Consider the following 18,741-nt stretch of genomic DNA (forward strand, 5'->3'; position numbering starts at 1 on the left):
GAAGTAGTCTGCAGTGCCTTTCATGTTCCAACAGACCTTCTCAACCTCTGAGGAAGCTTGCCATAGATGCAGGCGAAACGTCAGGAGAAATGCCTCTAGAACATGGCTCCATAGCCCGAAAAAACCCACAAGAACCTAGTGATTCCAGCCATGAAAGCCTTCGACAATACAATTCTCAGACTGGTCATTTGCAGCCCTCAAGGCTGAAAAAAAGTCCACACGCACACACCCATCCCACCCCAGCTCTGGACTACTTAATCCCTCTGATTTTTTTGTATTCCCTCCAAAAAAACTGAAAAGGTGTTCTTGAAAGCCTCCAATAAGAGCTGTTCTCCTAAATAAGGACTAGCCCACTCTATATATGTGAATATTCAAATGATTTGTTGGCTTATGACAGCCCCCTGAATTTCATAGGGTTTTTCTAGGAAAAGAATACTAAGAGGTGATTCAGTCAGTTCCCTCCTCTGAAATGTCATCTAGAGCACCTAGAATTCTTTAGTAATTTCTTTTCAACTCCCAGGCCTGACTCTGCTTGACTTCCAAGATAAGATGGGATCTGGTGCCTTCAGAATATGCAAACCTAGATTTGATACTTTAAAAAAAAAAAAGCATTTAAAGAAAACCAACATTAGATTTCTCTCAATTTTTCTTCATTTTCTACTTGTTTTAATTTTGCAGGAGACACCTGGCACACCCCAGGGTAGGAAATTGGTCCTTGGAGTTTGCTCTTCTTTGGTCCAGGGCCCCTTCCACACAGCTGAATAAAACCTCACATTATTCGCTTTGAACTAGAATATATGGCAGTGTGGACTCAGATAACCCAGTTCAATGCAGATATTGTGGGATTTTCTACCTTGATATTCTGGGTTATATGACTTTATGGATGGGCCCCAGATCTTCAGTTGTATGTAGACTAGAATTTGGACTGTAGAGCATAGCATAGCATTTTATAGCTTCAGATTAAAATGCCAAGGATACAAATATACGATAACTACTGAGCAGGCCTGTAGCCAGGATTTTGATTCGGGGGAGGGGGGGCTGAGTTTGATTCGGGGGGGGGGGGGCGCTCAGGATCTATCCTAGCAAACCTTTTGTATCATTACCCCAATACCCCCATGCATATGAGATATATTGAGCATGGTAATGAGATCATGATATGAATAAACATAACAGTTTAAATAATGTACCAGTAAGGCCTTCTCGCAAAACACCCTGAGAATTTCGGGAGCACTGAAGCCCCTCAACGCCCCCCCCCCCCCCAGCTATGGGCCTGCTACCGAGCAACCTCAGATGCATACCCCACAAATATAAACGATTGTGACCAATTTGTAGACAATTATTTATTTTCTTAATGCAGTAAGGTCAGCGGTGGTTAAGGAGCGTTATAAATGTGGTTCACTTTGCTCACAACCTTTATAAATCCAGGATTTTGTAAACCCTTCCATTAAACAAAAAATCATTTAACATTCTTGATAATTATCACTCCAATTAAATTGTTTTTATGGGGGACACAGAAAGAGCCTCTTCGAAGACTGAGTAAATACAGTTGAGTGTCCACTGGGTAATGTTTCTTGTAAATGGCAAATCTTTACAATCCAAAATGAGATGAATATAGCACTGAATGAGACATGTAGAATAATCACAGGATGTCTTAAACCTATAGCTGTTGATATAAGCTAGCTGACACTGCTTCCCACCCCAACCCCCACCCCACATGTGCGACAGGAAGTTGCTGCCAATAGCAAGAGAAATAAGGTTGAACGCTGTGAAAGCCACCCACTGTATGGCTATCCGCCTCTTCCCAGTAGACTCAAATCAAGGAAAAGTTTCATGAGAACCACCACACCTCTACATGTACCTCTTCAAATTCTGCAGCACTGCTGGTCACAGTTGACCTCCAACTGGAGCGCTCAAGGGCCAGGGCTTCCCAGTTCTCAGTGTCTATGCCAGAGATTTTTAGGTTGGCTTTGAGCCCATCTTTAAATCTCTTTTCCTGTCCACCAACGTTCCGTTTTCCATTCCTGAGTTCAGAGTAGAGCAACTGCTTTGGGAGACGGTGGTCAGGCATCCGGACAACATGGCCGGTCCAGCGGAGTTGATGGCGGAGGACCATTGCTTCAATGCTGGTGGTCTCGGCTTCTTCTAGCACACTGACATTTGTCCACTTGTCTTCCCGAGAGATTTGCAGGACTTTCCAGAGGCAGCGCTGATGGAATCGTTCCAGGAGTTGCATGTGACGTCTGTAGACAGTCCACGTTTCACAGGCATATAGCAGAGTTGAGAGGACAACGGCTTTATAAACAAGCTCCTTGGTATCCCTACGGATGTCCCGGTCCTCAAATACTCTGTGCTTCATTCGGAAAAATGCTGCACTCGTAGAGCTCAGGCGGTGTTGTATTTCAGTGTCAATGTTGACTTTGGTGGAGAGGTGGCTGCTAACGTAGCGGAAATGGTCAACATTTTCTAATGTTACACCATTAAGCTGCATTGGAGAGGGATTGGCTGGTTGAAAACCACTGGTCTAGACATATAATGCAGTTAAACTGCATTATCCGAGTCTGCACTGGCCACATACATTGACATTTTTGTGGCTGCCACAAACTGTGTTGAATTGGTTGAGATTCTACGAGATCTTCACTGAAAAAAATATAGCAATATGTGCAGCAGAATGTCCCGCAAAAAGAAAGCATTTACAGTTTAATTTTTTCCCCATGTTTTAGTGATAGAATCAATTAGGAAATTTATAGCCCAGGAAGAAAAAATCTTGTTACATAGTGGAATCAGCTGTCCTGCTGGAAGACTTAGAAATTTCTAGATTGAAAAAAATGCCATTATTTTATTGTCAAAGACTTCCATGGCCGGAATCACTGGGTTGTTGTAGGTTTTTCGGGTTATATGGCCAAGTTCTAGAACAGAGGTCCTTAAACTAAGGCCCGGGGGCCAGATATGGCCCTCCAAGGTCATTTTCCCGACCCTCACTTGGTGTCAACCTAAGTCTAAAACAACTTGAAAGCACACAACAACAATCCTATCTCATCAGCCAAAAGCAGGCTCACACTTCCCATTGAAATACTAATAAGTTTATATTTGTTAAAACTATTCTTCATTTTAATTATTGCATTGGTTTTAAGTGTTTTTTGCATTACAAATAAGATATGTGCAGTGTGCATAGGAATTCATTTTTTTTTCTCAAATTTTAATCCGGCCCTCCAACAGTTTGACGGACTGTGACCGGGCCCTCTGTTTAAAAAGTTTGAGGATCCCTGTTCTAGAAGCATTCTCTCCTGACACTTCGCCTGCATCTATAGCAGGCATCCTCAGAGGTTGTGAGGTCTTCCCAACCTCTGAGGATGCCTACCATAGATGTAGGCGAAACGTCAGGAGAGAATGCTTCTAGAACATGGTCATATAGCCTGAAAAACCTACAACAACCCATTCCTTTATTGGCATGTATGTACTTCCATGGCTTTTAATCCAAGCGAATGAGGAGGGCGCTAATAAAAATACATCAGTTGATTTGTGATCACCAGAAGCCACAGCATGAGACCTGAAATGAGGAACAAGGCTTGTGTCTCTGAATGCAGTCCTCCTCCAACTGCGGCCCTCCAGTCGTTTGGCCTCCAACTCCCAGAATTCCTGGCCATTGAACAAGCTGGCAAGGGCTTCTGGGAGATGGAGGCCCAAAGAGCTGGGGAGGCGCTGTTGGAGAAGCCTGTTGTACTGCTTGTGGAGAACAGACTGTCAGGCAGTGGCCTCGCCCACTCTCTCTGAGGCCCCGCCCCCTCTCCCCCTGAGGCCCCGCCTTTCTTTGAGGGCGCGCAAGCCCCGCCTCCCGTCCCTCTCTCTCTCTTTTGGCCAAGATGGCGGCGGCCAGCGGGCCCTGTCAGGGCGTGGAGGAGCTGGGCCTGCTGGAGAAGTCCCTGGGCCTCAAGAAGGGCAACAAATACAGCGGGCAAGGCGAGCGGAAGGTGAAGGCCCAGCGGCTGCGGGGGGCAGAGGGGAGTGGGAGGCTCACTGTGCGCATGCGCGGACATCCCCCGGCTGGCTTTTCCCCTGGGATGCTTCATTTTCTGGATTTGAGGCTCGTTTTCGTGGCCTTTCTCTTTAGATTGTTTTTTTACAGCTGATCCTTTGTTCCCAAGGGTCCTGCACACCACCCTTCATGTCCTGACCACATCCATCCAAAAAAGAAACCTTGATTTTTGCTATTTTCCATAAGGGACGTGGCAGGGGGATGGACTAGATGGCCCATGTGCTCTCTTCCAACTCTGTGATTCTGTTCTATTTTACTGCCCCACTCTATGTAATAGGACGAATTTTAGGGATCCTGGGACCAAATTCCAGTGGATGCCAGGGCCCCACAGTATAATACAGTTTTCCCCAAGAGTTGTCCCTTTTTTGTGTGATTTTTCACATTTTAATTATAATAATAATAATCTTTATTTATACCCCGCCACCATCTCCCCAATGACTGCTAACATGAGGCCAAGCCCCTTTAAAAATACAGTGCAACACAGTAAAATACATAATACAAAAACAAAATGCACCAGAAAATAAGTTACAATACCAAATGAAATAATAAAACAAATTCACACAATATAAAATTGAACAGGATGGGCAGGCCAAATGGACAAGATAAAATGATAAAACCCTGGGTGAGGTAGGAATAGGAAAATAGTAAATGGGGGGGGGGCAAGAAAACCAAACCGTGGGGTAAGGCTTTCAGTTTAAAAAGGGGGAAATTGTGTCATAGGGGCTACTACACAAATGGTATGGATGGTCACTCTCTAAAGGCACATCGGAAAAGCCAGGTTTTCAGATTTTTCTTGAAGACTGCTAAGGAGGGAACTTGCCTAATCTCACCAGGTAGTGAGTTCCAAAGACAGGGAGCCACAGCGGATATTGAGTCTTTTTCATTTTTAAACAGCATGCAGCTACGTTCTTCTCAGTTTACTTTACCAGAGTGGTTTTCTTCTTCATACCGACCAGAGATATGTGTGGATGTATGTATCCATATGTTCATGGCTTTCCATGCTCCTCATCACTCCCTGCAACTTCAGGCTGATGGGAGCTGTCCTATTTATTTATTGTGTCAGAAGCGAATTGAGAATACAGTTATAATTTGTAGAGAAAATTACAAAGTTTAAAACTTGGCATTATACTAAATTTCCAGTGACCAAAAGCTGGCCACTTCGAATGCCTGAGATGTCGTTGTAAGAAGGTGTGGCTGGCGAATCAGTATGTATTTTGTCAGAAGCAAATTGAGGGTACAGTTTGTATTAAAAACACACAAAGTTAAAAACTTGGCTTTATACTAGATTTCATTTGACTCAAAGCCGACCACTTGGAGTGCCTCTGGTGTCACTTTGAGAAGGTCCTCTATTGTGCATGTGGCAGGGCTCAGACTGCATTGTAGTAGGTGGTATGTGGTTTGCTCTTCTCCACACTGGCATGTCGTGGACTCCACTTTATAGCTCCATTTCTTAAGATTGGCTCTGCATCTTGTGGTACCAGAGATAGTCCTTTAACTTCTCACATCCCTAAACCCAAAATACTTTCAGAATGAAAAGATTTAGTCCAAATCATGGTCATACTGGAAGACACAACTGAAGCACCTCTGAAAAATGTCCGCACACACCTCTCATCCAATGAAAGAGAGTCCGACACCCTTTGAGGAAGCAGAAACATTGGTCTTAAAATTAGACTTCTTTAAGCGGGCAGGGGTTTTGCATGTCTGTCTATGGATGGAGTAGAACCTCTTGCATTTAAGGAAAAAAAGTATATCTTGTTTACAAGTGCTTGTTGCAGATCTTTAGTTGCAAAGCATTTTTTAAAAGTCTTTCCAACTTCCACATGTTCAAGGATTCATACTAGGACAAGTTTCTAACAATGCCCACAAGAGTTGCTATGCTATCTTTGGTCACATCTACAGTTTGAAATGGCATTCTATAGCCAGTGTGGACTGGAGTTTTCTTTTAAAATCAGTTGTTGAATAATACAATGTAACATGATTTTTGTTCCTGGGTTATAAATGTCATTTCCTTATTGTTTCTATCATAAAAACATGGGAAACGTTTATTAAACTGCAAACACTTTTTTGCGAGACATCCTGCAGCACATTTTGCTATAGTTTTTCAATTGATATCTTGAGTCTCAACCAATTCAACATAGTTTGTAGCAGCCAGAAAAACAAAGTTTCTGGAGTATAACAATTACTTTGAAAGTAGGTACTGTGCATAAAGAAGTATCATAAAGGCATGCTTTTTCTACAGTCAAGATAATTGTCTTGACATAGGCACACTGGTTAGAAAGTAAGGTAAATTTGTTGTTAAAATTGAGTTAATTTCCAAGAAATCGTCCACCTTTATACAGTGGAGCTTGATTATGTTTAACTGCAGTTCAGTGTCAGAACTACTCACTCAGCCTGAATCTCATCTCTGTCTAGACACCTGTCCTGCAGATGAACAGTGGGCCCAGTTTGACCGGACTGACAACCATTGCCATCCATCTGGTAAAGCAAGCCAAGAAGGATCAACTGTTGGGAAGAACTGCAGAAGAGAAAGCCGTGGTTCAGCAGTGGCTCGAATACAGAGTAACACAAGTAGATAAGCAGTCCAGTAAAGAACAAATTAGAACCATTCTGAAGGTAAGATGTTAACAATTTAGTAATAAAATAATTTCATATGGTAGATATTCTGCAATAAGGATTTGGCGTCTCCCCTCATTTCATGCTTGTGAGCTTCTCAAATGAACAGTATATGGCATGCCACAGTTAGAAGCTGCTGTTCTAGTAATGGAAATTGTTTTTGTTGAAGTAGCACATGCGCTTTCCTTTAAGCGTATCAATAATTTACATTTGCCCTGCACTTATCAACACGTGAGAGCACGGTACAATAAAAATGGCATTGAGATAGCTTGGTGAGAATCTGTTTATTTATTTGGCATATGAGTTACAGTAACAAAATGGGCTCAGTTCAGACTGACGCATGCTGTATTTTGTTTTGAAACTAATTATATTAAAGAATTTTTCTAAAGCTAACAAAACTCAGTGCGTTATTACATACACATTCTTTTAAAATAATTAAAATTCTGGCCATCACAATTTCTAAAATTAATGAAAAATACAGACAAATACTACATGGGTCAGGAACAGAATGCTCTGATTTTTATACTAAGGAAAGTATTGATTTTATGAATAATCTGTTGGAAAAACAAGGACTGGAGACAACTATATAGAGCATAGGAATAGAGTTGTGTTGCGGGACCTGGGAGACCACTGCTCTAGGAATCCCTAGGTCCCACGGCAGAAATCTGATAAATTTCCCATGGAAGCTGACCATAGAGCTGTACTGGAGGACCTAGACATTCCTAGGGAGGTAGTCTCTTGGGTTTAAAAATGTCTTTTTCATTCACATTTTTCCACTTTTGCACCACTAAACCAAGCAAATGTGGAGGGCTGACTGTATTCCTTGCATCCTTAAAGGACTGTTGATAGTACTAAATACCTATTAAATGTTTAATGTATCTTCAGTTCATGGAAGACCTGTAGAACAGGCTGTTGGGGAAATGAGGTGCTTCTATCTACTTTCCATATTCCATCCAGCCTTCCCCCCTTCAGGCTGTTAAGGTTGTGCAAACTCTGGTATTCTCTGACAACTTGACCAAGTGGATGAGAATTTGGGGGGAGGATGCACACACTTTTTGCACATTGAACTGCCTAGTTATATTTCTGAACACATTTAGAGAGCTCAAAAAAGTCTTTGATTGGATTCACAGCTCTGTGTGGGGAATTTTGAGAGTTCTAGTCTGAAAAAAATAACTTATCTAGACTCTAAACTAGTGATTCCCTAGATGTTTTGGCCTTCAACTCCCACAAATCTTAACAGCTGGTAAACTCCCTGGGATTTCTGGGAGTTGTAGGCCAAAACAGCCGGGGACCCACAGATTGAGAATCACTGTTCTAAACGTTTCTTTGTACATATTGGTCAGAACAATGCTTTATATGTTTTATATTCATACATTTTTGACTTTGTTGTACCAAGCCATCAGGAGAGGCAGGTAACAAATAACATTTATTATTATATTATTATTACTTTCTCCTTGATATTTAAGTCTTTCTTTTTTTCTTGTAGGACCTCAATTCATACCTTGAAGACAAAGTCTACTTTACAGGGAATAATTTTACCCTAGCAGATATTTTGCTGTACTATGGATTGCACCACATCATAGTAAGTGAAAATTAGTTAAAGCATATGCTTGGAAGATTTGTGTTATATTGGAAGGCATTTTCATTGCTGGGAGGCATTTTCATTGTTAGTCTAGAAGAGAGAAACGTGTGTATATTTGTTCTGACAATCTTTCTATCATGACAAGGAGGCTTATGTTTCATAATATGAAATAGGAAGGGAATCATTGAAATAAAGTACATGAAAGCCTGGGGAAACAATTCATTACTACCCCCCTTACAGTTTAGCATTTTTTACTATTTTAAATTGTTCTTGCTTTTATGTTCTATCATTATTACATTTGCACATTCAGTAAGTAGAATTAGCATGGAATAATAATACTTTCATGTAAAGGACGTGAAAGCATTTCATTAAGCCAGTTATGGGGTTGGTTTTGGGTTTGGCCAGGTTTGTGCTTAGTAGAAGCGATCACATATTTACTAAGAAAAATGGAAACAGAACAGCAAAAGAACTTCAATTATATGGTTGTATAGAGGAGAAAGAAATATATCATGGTAGAAAAGCAGTGCAGAATCTTCCTTATTTGGAATAAGACAATATACTTGTGTGTAAGTCTAGAAATGTTAGTCAAAATAACAGAAAAAAATTAAGTCGTCTTATCCACACATAAATATGAGCGCTGTAATTCAACGCCTATCAAAAAAGGAACTATCTCCTTATCTGAATAGAGTGGTGAAAGGCAAGGGAACCTAAAAGAAGCACCAGTCCATCTACTTTTTCCACTGTTTTCATATCTTTTCTGGCCTTTCTGAAGGGCTGAGCGGAGAATGGAAGCCATAGAAATCTAGACTTTGAAAGCAGCATTGGTGCTTTCCCCTGTCCACAGAATGCTCCCCAAGTTATCAATGAATCATATCAAAATCCATAATTTTGGCACCAAACTTGGCCTCCGTTTACATATGAGGTTGATTTGCACATGAGCATATACGGTAATCAACAGTCCTTATGCACTTTAAATGTTGAGGCTTGATTTAGCAGGTGAAAACGGTGATTTTGTATTGTGTGACATGACACATCTTTTTTCCCATTCTTTAGGCTGACCTTACTGTGCAGGAGAAGGAGAAATACCTTAATGTGTCTCGTTGGTTTAATCATATCCAGCATGTCCCAGGTATCCGGCAACATCTGTCTAGCATAGTCTTTATCAAGAACAGACTCTATAATACACATTAAGTCTCATGTTTGGAATTCTGGAGCAAAGAAAACCGTCCTTTGGAAGCACTAATGCATGCAAGCATTGGTTTCTGTCATTTCCATATGTGAAGCTGAACAGTTGGTGCCTAAAGTCATAGAATTGCATTGAGTAGCTGTTTAGAAATATGGACTTCATTAAAACAATTGTTTGGCAAATTTCAACAAGTAAAATGTGAATCAAGCTTCTTAAAGTAGAACATTTGCTTTAATCATAGAGACATATAGAGGAGCTTAGCTTTTATTGTATGGAAACATAGGAATTTACTACAAAGATGTCATGCTGTCCTGTTTGTCGGAATTGTACCATATATAGTACATTGTCCCATTTTATCCTGTGGATGTTTACACTAGTTTTGTAAAAGTTACAAGGACATTCTATTGTGCCAAGTATTTTGAAAAAGAGAAGACAGATGTATTGGAAGCAAATAATATTTATGTGATAAATTATTTTGAAAGTTGATTACAGTTTATTTTCTGGGGGTGTACAAGTGAATACAGAATATTAAACTGTAAAAGTGGATATTGCAAATCAAGTGATATTTTTACTTGCCTTTTTAAAAAAAAAATCCCAATTTCTTTGGTTTTACCCTTTTATTGCTATACTATAGAAGCTCCTCCAAAGTCATGGGAAGGGATGTGGAACAACTTTTTTCAGTGAAAAATAGTGCCCAGCTCAGTGAATACAGATGAATTTTAGTTTCTCAAAACATCACTTTCCGTTTCAGTGGGCCTGTGAAAGTTGTTTGGACACCCAATTCATGCCCACTGATATGCATATCTTTTCATAGGTGAGGATACACACAAAATACTGATGCTGCATTTTCTGGCTTTGATTGAATCACAGTTGAGTCAGCACTTATATAAGTGGCCCTAAATATTTGATACTAGAAATGTATCCTACTTTAAGTTCTGTTTGTAGTAAAAGTAAATGTTTCCCCTGACATTAAGTCTAGTCATGTCCGACTCTGTAGGGTGGTACTTATCTCCATTTCTAAGCCAAATGGCCGGTGTTGTCTGTAGACACCTCCACGTGGGGGGGAAAAATCATCCAAGACCATCCTCACATGCATAAGGTATCAGTTCGCTGGGTCCCCCTGCTGCTCACACCTTTCCAGAAGCTGGAACGAGTTGAATGCTCTCATGCTCTATTGACAATGTGTCATGGAAACCAGGGGAACTTTTTCAACAGACTGATCACACAGGGTGAAATCTGGGTCCATCACTATGATCCTGAGAGTAAAGTTCAGTCGATGCTATGGAAGCGTCATGACTCGCCATCTCCAGAGAAGGCACCTGCCCAACTCTTGGCAGGCAAGCTCATGCTCACAGTAGTTTGGGACCAGCATGGAGTATTGATGGATTTCCTAGCAAAGGGTACCATGATCACTGGGGCATATAACACTTCACTGCTGTGGAAATTATGGGAGACCATCAAAATCGAGAGTTGTGGCATGCTCACCAAAGGTGTTCATCTTCTGCAAGACAATGCACTTCTGCACAACTCACATGTTGCCCAAATTGGATATATGGGGAGGTATGTTACCTTCATTCTACCTATCAGTCACTTAACAAAAGGAATGGTCAGATCATACTGGCCTGATATCTGTTTGAATTCAACTTTGTCACATGCAATTACATTTATAAGTATACATAGCTGAGTTGGACTGGAACCCACACTGAATACCACATTTCATAAGCATTTCTGTCATTGCACTTGATGATGCAAAGAAAGAAGGAAAACATATTTCAGTTTCCTTGCCTTTCCTTGCCCTTCTAATCTATGTATAATTAATGTTATAGCCCTATTAACTATGCTCCTTCACAAACGAATGGCTGTGACTATGAAAGTACTTTCACAGTATTATTTGAATAAGGATGCTCATTTAATATTGAGCAAAACAGCTGCATCCAAATTCATTCAAACATCTGAGTGTTATCTGCTCTACCTCTAGGATGTGATGTCTCTGCCATACGGTGTGATGACACCACACCCCACAAGCATTCAGAAATTGTCAGAATGTGAACCAGTCCCCCCCCCTTTCAGCTATCTTGATTATTGGACTAAGATTCCTTAATCACAGCTTGCATATCAAGATGACATAAGTAAAGCGATACAAAATGAGTTCCAACTTGCTCTCTTGGCTTCATTTTCCTTTCCAGCAATCATGAATATATATAAACAGATTTGAATTTACTATTTGAAGCTGAAGTCAACGTGGACAATGAATGACAGTGAATTGCCATTAGGAGGAAAGATTATTTTGAAGGGGAAAAACACAAGAGGAAAACTTGCATAATGTATTTCATGCATTTTTTGTGGGCACAATAAAGGTATGGCTGTTTTGTGGACAAAAGGGATGGTTGCTGTAGGGCACAGGATGTCATGCTTTCATAGTATTCAAAGAGATGGCTATATTCAGCTGTTTTAGCAGAACACAAACATAAAGGAACCCAGTGGTAAAAGAAATTTGGAACATACGCTTTCATAGAGCCAGTCCACTTTATCAGTTACACAATGTCCATAAAAGCTTGAGCACAAAACCTCAGTTAAACTGAAAGGTGCATATTAATTACTTTGTGTAGATAGATGGGCAGATCAATTTAAAGTGGCTGTATCAAAAACTTATTTTTCCTTTATCTACATGGGCTAGTCAAGGGTTTTTGGTTTTTGTTTGTTTGTTTGTTTTTTTGTTGTGTCAGGAGCAACTTGAGAAACTTCAAGTTGCTTCTGGTATGAGAGAATTGGCCAACTGCAAGGACATTGCCCAGGGGACACCCTGATGTTTTGATGTTTTACCTTCCTTGTGAAAGGCTACTCTCATGTCCCCACATGGGGAGCTGGAGCTGACAAAGGGAGCTCATCCACGCTCCCCCAAGACTCGAACCTCCAACCTGTTGGTCTTCAATCCTGCCAGCACAGGGGTTTAACCTGTGCTACCGGGTTTAACCCCTGTGCTACCGGGGGCTCCGGGTAGTCAAGTTACTAGGAAAAAGAACATAATCATAGTCATTCCCCAACTCCACCATGCAATTTCTTTAATATATACTTTATTCCTTCAGGTTCTAACATTTTATTCTGTTGAAGTTCCTGTTCTATCTACTTCTGTCACCTATTTTCATGAATGCAATCCACTGTGCCAGGCCTCTATCTGACAGTGTCACATAGCTGCTCTATTGTCGTACCAGACAATGATGAGAACATGTCCTCAATTTTTATCAGTTCCTGCCTGCATGGTCAAATACAGACATAGTTCATGAACCTCTGGAAGACCACACAATTTCCAGCCATACTGAATATATTTCATATAATATGGTTCAATGTGCACTACACTGTTACCCTTACTACTTTCCTATTTGGAAGAATCATGTTTGTCAGCCCATTTCAAATAGCTAGCAGTATAAACACTGATTTAGTGCCACAGATTCCTCTTTAAAAGTTTCCATTTTCCTTCAATATTTAGATAGATTGATGTTCTTTATTCTAATTTTGATCTTTCATATTTAATTGGCATCTCTTTTCCCGTAGTTTGCATGGCAAATCAGTATGTATTGTGTCAGAAGCAAACTGAGGGTACAGTTTGAATGTATTAAAGAACACACACACAAACAAAGTTAGAAACTTGGCTTGATATTAGATTTCCTTTGACTCAAAGTTGAACACTTGGAGTGCCTCTGTTGTCACTGTGAGAAGGCCCTCCATTGTGCATGTGGCAGAGTTCAGACTGCATTGTAGTAGGTGGTCTTTGGTTTGCTCTTCTCCACACTCGCATGTCATGGACTCCACTTTGTAACCCCACTTCTTAAGATTAGCTCAGCATTTTGTGGTGCCAGAGCATAGTCTGTTCAATGCCTTCCAAGTCACCTAATCTTCTGTATGCCCAGTGGGGAGTTTCTCATCTGATACTTACTTACTTAGGCGATCCCTTGTTGTCTGAGTAGGATAGTCTTCCAAGATCAGTGTGCTGATGGTGGGTCCGTAGGTGACTGTGGAGCCCTATTCTTGATCTGCATCTTCTCCCGCAGTGAGGGCATCAGGTGGAAGGCGGTCCCGGTCAGGGTTGGCTTGACGCGCCTTCCTCTTGGCAAGTTTCTCTCTTTTGCCCTCCATTCATGCCTCTGTTGCTAGTTGCTGCTTAGGGAAAATCCTTGTTGGGAGTGTTAGCTGGCCCTGATTGATTCTTGTCTGGATTCCCCCTGCTTTTTGAGTATTGCTCTTTATTTACTGTCCTGATTTTAGAGGTTTTTTTAATACTGGTAGCCAGATTTTGTTCATTTTCATTGTGTCCTTTCTGTTGAAACCGTCCACATGCTTGTGGATTTCAATGGCTTCTCTGTGTAGTCTGACATGATACGAGTGGTCCAGCATTTCTGTGTTCTCAAATAATACACTGTGTCCAGGTTTGTTCACCTGTTTCCTAAGAAAACTATTTTTGTCTTCACATATTTTAAATTATTATTTGTATAATTTCTGTCAAGGAGATATTTCTTCTTTGGATTCCAAAATGGTTATAACTGCTGTTTTCTCCATTATTGGATTTTGTTTTTTAGCTACATTCAGACACAATTCTAGCTACACATTTTGGCAACTTTATTATTATTATTATTGTTTTGTGAAATGAAAGTAATTTCTTCTTCCATGTGAAAGTCCAATTCTGTTTCCTACCCAAAGCATTTGTGGAAAGGTAACCTACTTCTATCCTTGTGTGCTTTCGGGGAATGCACACAGAGACACAAAGCCTTTGTATCCCAATACTGTTTGTTTTGTATGCTGGACTCGCAGCATTATAATGCTCCAGGTTTAAAGTAATGTAGAAAGATTAAAACGCTGAAGCGCAAGCTTGATTTTGTAGCAGTGCTTTCTTGTTAGTGTTTTACCTAGCATTCCTGAAGGCATAACTTTTCTTTCCTGTATTGGTCATGATAGCAATAATTTCAGCTGCTACCAAACAGAGTTTGGCTCATCCTTCACTGCAGAGGAAAGAAGAAGGTAGGTAATTTTTTATTGTCATTACATCTTAGGATTCCCCCCTCCTTTCCCCTCTTGCTGTGCTACCTAGGTCCTCGCGCCCTTTTAGGAAGATTTGGAGCCATTAAACTTTCCCTTGTATTGGAAGAACTAAATCTTTCAGCTTTTTCCAGCCTCGTGATCTAATGTGACAGCTTGTGGGTGATGTCTCTTCCACTTCAAAGAGGCAGGTAGCCTAGGGCCAGCCAGCTGTATTGTGGATTCTGCGGATTTGGCTTGCTGTTCCTGCTGGGTGTCATCTGTCTTCTTAGTCTTGCGGTGGATAATTTTTGTCCTTCCCTAACATCATCTGCCTGAGCAGTTCTTGCCTGGCAGGCCTGTCTGTCCAGGTTGAGCATCAAATATGGTAACCGTATGACTAATCTGACAAGGCAACTCCTCCAAACAGTGCAGCCCCGGGCTCGCTTTGACCAGGATCAGCATCACAGCCCACAAACTTCCAACAATCGTAACTACGGTCTCAGTTTTCCATCGCAGATGCTGCCCATGGACTCAATTCTGCGCACGCAAACTATGTCTCCCTTTCTGCCTCCCGCCCCTCCGCAGCCGCTCTCTGAAAGGATGTCATTCCGATTCTTTGTGCCTCGCGAGAAGTCTGCCTCAACAGGTTTGGGTTTCCCTGCCTGCTGCCAGCTTTTGACTCAAACACCGCCACTTGGGATGAAACAATCCTTTAGTGGATTATCATTGCTAGACAGCCTGTGGGAAAAATGACAGGGCTCAGCATGTTAATCCAAAGATCTCGCAATCCCGGATGCAGCTAACGTTAATTGCAGATGGCAAGATGGTCCCTAAAAGAGAAAGCAGTTTCCATTGCAAGGCAAAAGTGACACAATTTGTTTAGTAAATCTTCCCCCAAACTCCATATGATGACTACATATGTTGATTTTCAGGCTCAGAGCCATAAATATCCCCATAGCTTTGTGATTTCATGATTCTATCGTACAAGCTGACAGGTAGGCAATCGGAAGACACTGCCTTTTTTAACTATTACCTTCTATTCTTTCCATTGAAAAAATGCTTCTTTAACTATTGAATCGGGGGGGGGGGGGGGTGGAGAGATGTGGGCATGTAAAGGAAGACAAAAAGAGAGACCTAATCCTGTGGTTATGCATATAAAGCATTTTTATTCAAATGGGAGAGGATTTTAATGTCTGTTTCAAAACCTTACATCACACAATTGATTTTTCCCCTATGCAGAATACACAGAATCATATATGAAAGGTAAATACCTAAGGTTCACTACTGCTAAGTATGGTTGCCTGAGCTATACAGTTATGCTAGAAGAGTGATTTGATTATGGTAAAGGTGACACAAGAGTCCTTTCCTCCAGAGAACTGTGGTGCAAAGGTACAAGGCATCCATCTACATTCAGTAGTTGTGAAGTTATATCTCCAGAAGCAAGACAATTCTAAAAATATTTTCTTGGTGACTACAGTGAAATAAAAAGAAACACCTTGATTTTGTGCCCTAAAACAACTATTAGGGTGTTGCTAGGACCACTGGAGCACTGTATAATGATCATGCAACTTACTATCTGGGGGCAAATGACAAATATCTGCAGCCAGGAGCCTCGTATTTCACAGCATATATGGTACTCACTTTCTCTGCTTCATTGCCTGTTATCACCTTTGCTTTGTACTGACCTTTTAAAGCAAGGCTGGCAGCTACCTGTATGCCTTGGCACAATAGCAAAAAGACTGCATCTGTGTGTGCAGGGGATATATATAGAGGGTGGGGGGATCTTGGAGATGGCTACGCAAGTCTAAACACAAATTTCATTCATGTTTCATATACACCTTACACACGTAACCTGAAGATGCACAACATATTTAATTATTTAAAAACAAAGGTTTTGTACATGAAACCATCAGGAGGCAGCAATGTCGCTACCTTAGCATCCATGCAGATAATTTGGGGTTTTGGAGTATTTTGGTTTTCAGAATTCATGGTGGTTAAAAGTGAAGTAATAATTATACATTTTTAAAAAATACTTCAGTACTTCAAAATTATTTTCCAAAGCTTCTGGAATGTTAATTTTAATATTGTTTTATAATCTGGTTATATGTATTTTCCAGTTTGCTTTATATTGTACTTTTCTATCTCAACAATTTGCTTTACACTTTATATTTGTGTTACTCCTTCCTTCCCCTATGTGTACATGTGTGTGTGAATATGTGTGTGTGTATGTGTGTGTATGGACAGATAGACAGACAGACAGACTCTTGGTTAACCAGCACACATGGGGATTGGTAGATGCCCGATATATAGTTTCTAACTTCCTGAGAGTTACTATTAAAATATAATATACTCCATACTATACAATATCATAAACTCTGTAGACTTGATATTAATACTGAAATACAGCAACAAAAAAAGCAAATTAAGAGAAATAATGACACATTTGACTTAATGTAACAATTTTACTGTATTATAAAAACTGATTTTACTGTAGTATAAAAATTGGTTTTACTTTAATTTTTATTTAAACTATTCAGTTTTTTGCCAGTTGCTTCAGAGTTTTAGTTGCTTGAGTTAACAGTTAACTGAGAGTCTAAGATAGCCTGCTGGCTGGCTGGATGGATGGATATCGTATCAGGAGCTAACCAATGCATTTGAGAAAACACAAAGTTTAAAAACTTGGTATTTTATTAAATGTCCTTTGACCAGTACCTGGCCACTGTTTTAGCGTGGTGAGATGTGTTCCACACTGGGCATGCGTACTCAGCAGCATAGTAGCAAAGCGCAAGGGTAGATGTCTTCACTGTATCTGGTTGTGATCCACAGGTTGTGCCAGTAAGCTTTTATATGATATTGTTTCTGGTGCCCACTTTTTGCTTGAGATTCAGGCAGTGATTCTTGTAGGTCAGAGAACGGTCCAGGGTAACTCCCAGGTATTTGGGTGTGCTGCAATGCTCTAGTAGATAGATAAGATAGACAGACAGATCAACAACACATCACTCATATTTATCCTGGATCCAAGAAAGATGCACTTAATCATTAAAAGTATATATATTTGGTGCAGGGTCCCCAAACTCAGACCCACAGGCCAGATGCAGCCCTCTGAGGTCATTTACCCGGCCCCTGCCCTAAACTAAGACAAAAACTACTTGAAGGCACACAAAAATGGTAGTCCATGTGCTAGTTACATCCCGAATAAACTACTACAACACACTCTATGTGGGGTTGCCTTTGAAGACTGTTCAGAAGCTTCAAATGGTCCAACAGGCAGCAGCCAGATTGCTCACCAGAGCGGGGCACAGGAAGCACACAACTCCCATTACACCAGCTCCACTGTCTGCCAATCTGCTACCAAGAACAATTCAAAGTGCTGGCTTTAGCCTATAAACCCTAGCAGTTCCGACCCAGCTTACCTGTCTGAACATATCTCCATGAGCCACTTTGGAGATTAAGATCGTCCAGAGAGGCCCTGCACCTCCTTCACAGGTACGACTGGTGGGGACGAGAGACAGGGCCTTCTCTGTGGTGGACCCTCATCTATGGAATGCTCTACCCAATGAAATTAGATCAGCGCCCTCCCTCTTGGCTTTAAGCGGGGAGGCAAAAACATGGCTGTGAAACCAAACATTTGGGCAGTAAGAAGGACAAGAAACAAACACGGATTGTGTGCAATTGTTATTTGATACTGGAATAGCCTGGACCATGCTTTTGGATCATATGATTTTAATATTTATATTAATATGTTTTTAATCCCTTGTTTTAATGTTTTAATGTAGTTAGGTTTTATTATTTAATTGATAATTTGATGTTACTGTTGTTTTATGTTAGGCTTTCATGTTTTGTAAGGCATTGAATTTTGTCATATGTTGGCAAACACTTTGAGTCCCTCCAAGTGTGAAAAGAGTAGTATATAAATGAAGTAAATAAATACATAAACAACTGTATTTCTAGCCCGCCTCTCCTTGTGGCCTAATTAACTTGAGTAGCTCAACTGTCAAAAGCAGGCCGACACTTATATAATAATATATCTTTGGCAATCAAAGAAGCAGCCCAAGCGTTTGCTCTTGATATACATTATTAAGTTCTGGTTGTAGATAGCTTGTATACATTTCAGTGACTGAATGCTAACAAACAGGCTGTCATCTCCAGTATATGGGCAAAACAACCAATAGCCTTCATACAGTGGATCCTTGTGATCTGCTAGGGTTTGATTCCAGGATTCCCTGTGGATACCAAAATCCATGGATGCTCAAGTTCTATTATGTACAACGATTATGTGCCCCTTATTTAAAAAGGAAAAATCAAAGTCTGCTT

At 40.6% G+C, this 18,741-nt stretch overlaps 1 protein-coding gene across 1 annotated transcript; it reads left to right on the forward strand.

Annotated features, from left to right (window-relative positions):
• Positions 1–3,823: 3,823 nt before the first annotated feature.
• EEF1E1 (eukaryotic translation elongation factor 1 epsilon 1) lies at positions 3,824–9,973 on the forward strand. Its single transcript, XM_060774791.2, has 4 exons — positions 3,824–3,968; positions 6,446–6,646; positions 8,133–8,228; positions 9,282–9,973. Exons 1-4 carry the CDS (start codon positions 3,861–3,863, stop codon positions 9,417–9,419), a joined length of 543 nt encoding a protein of 180 aa, XP_060630774.1. The 5' UTR covers positions 3,824–3,860; the 3' UTR covers positions 9,420–9,973.
• The last annotated feature ends 8,768 nt before the right edge of the window (positions 9,974–18,741 follow it).

The sequence above is a fragment of the Anolis sagrei genome, chromosome 4 (genome assembly GCF_037176765.1).
Source record: "Anolis sagrei isolate rAnoSag1 chromosome 4, rAnoSag1.mat, whole genome shotgun sequence".
Taxonomy (NCBI): domain Eukaryota; kingdom Metazoa; phylum Chordata; class Lepidosauria; order Squamata; family Dactyloidae; genus Anolis; species Anolis sagrei.

Coding starts and splice junctions, on each gene's coding strand:
- EEF1E1 (XM_060774791.2), top strand. CDS start 3,861: ATGGCGGCGGCCAGCGGGCCCTGTCAGGGCGTGGAGGAGCTGGGCCTG. Junction 3,969..6,445: donor GCGGGCAAGGCGAGCGGAAG/GTGAAGGCCCAG, acceptor ATCTCTGTCTAG/ACACCTGTCCTGCAGATGAA. Junction 8,229..9,281: donor ATGGATTGCACCACATCATA/GTAAGTGAAAAT, acceptor CCCATTCTTTAG/GCTGACCTTACTGTGCAGGA.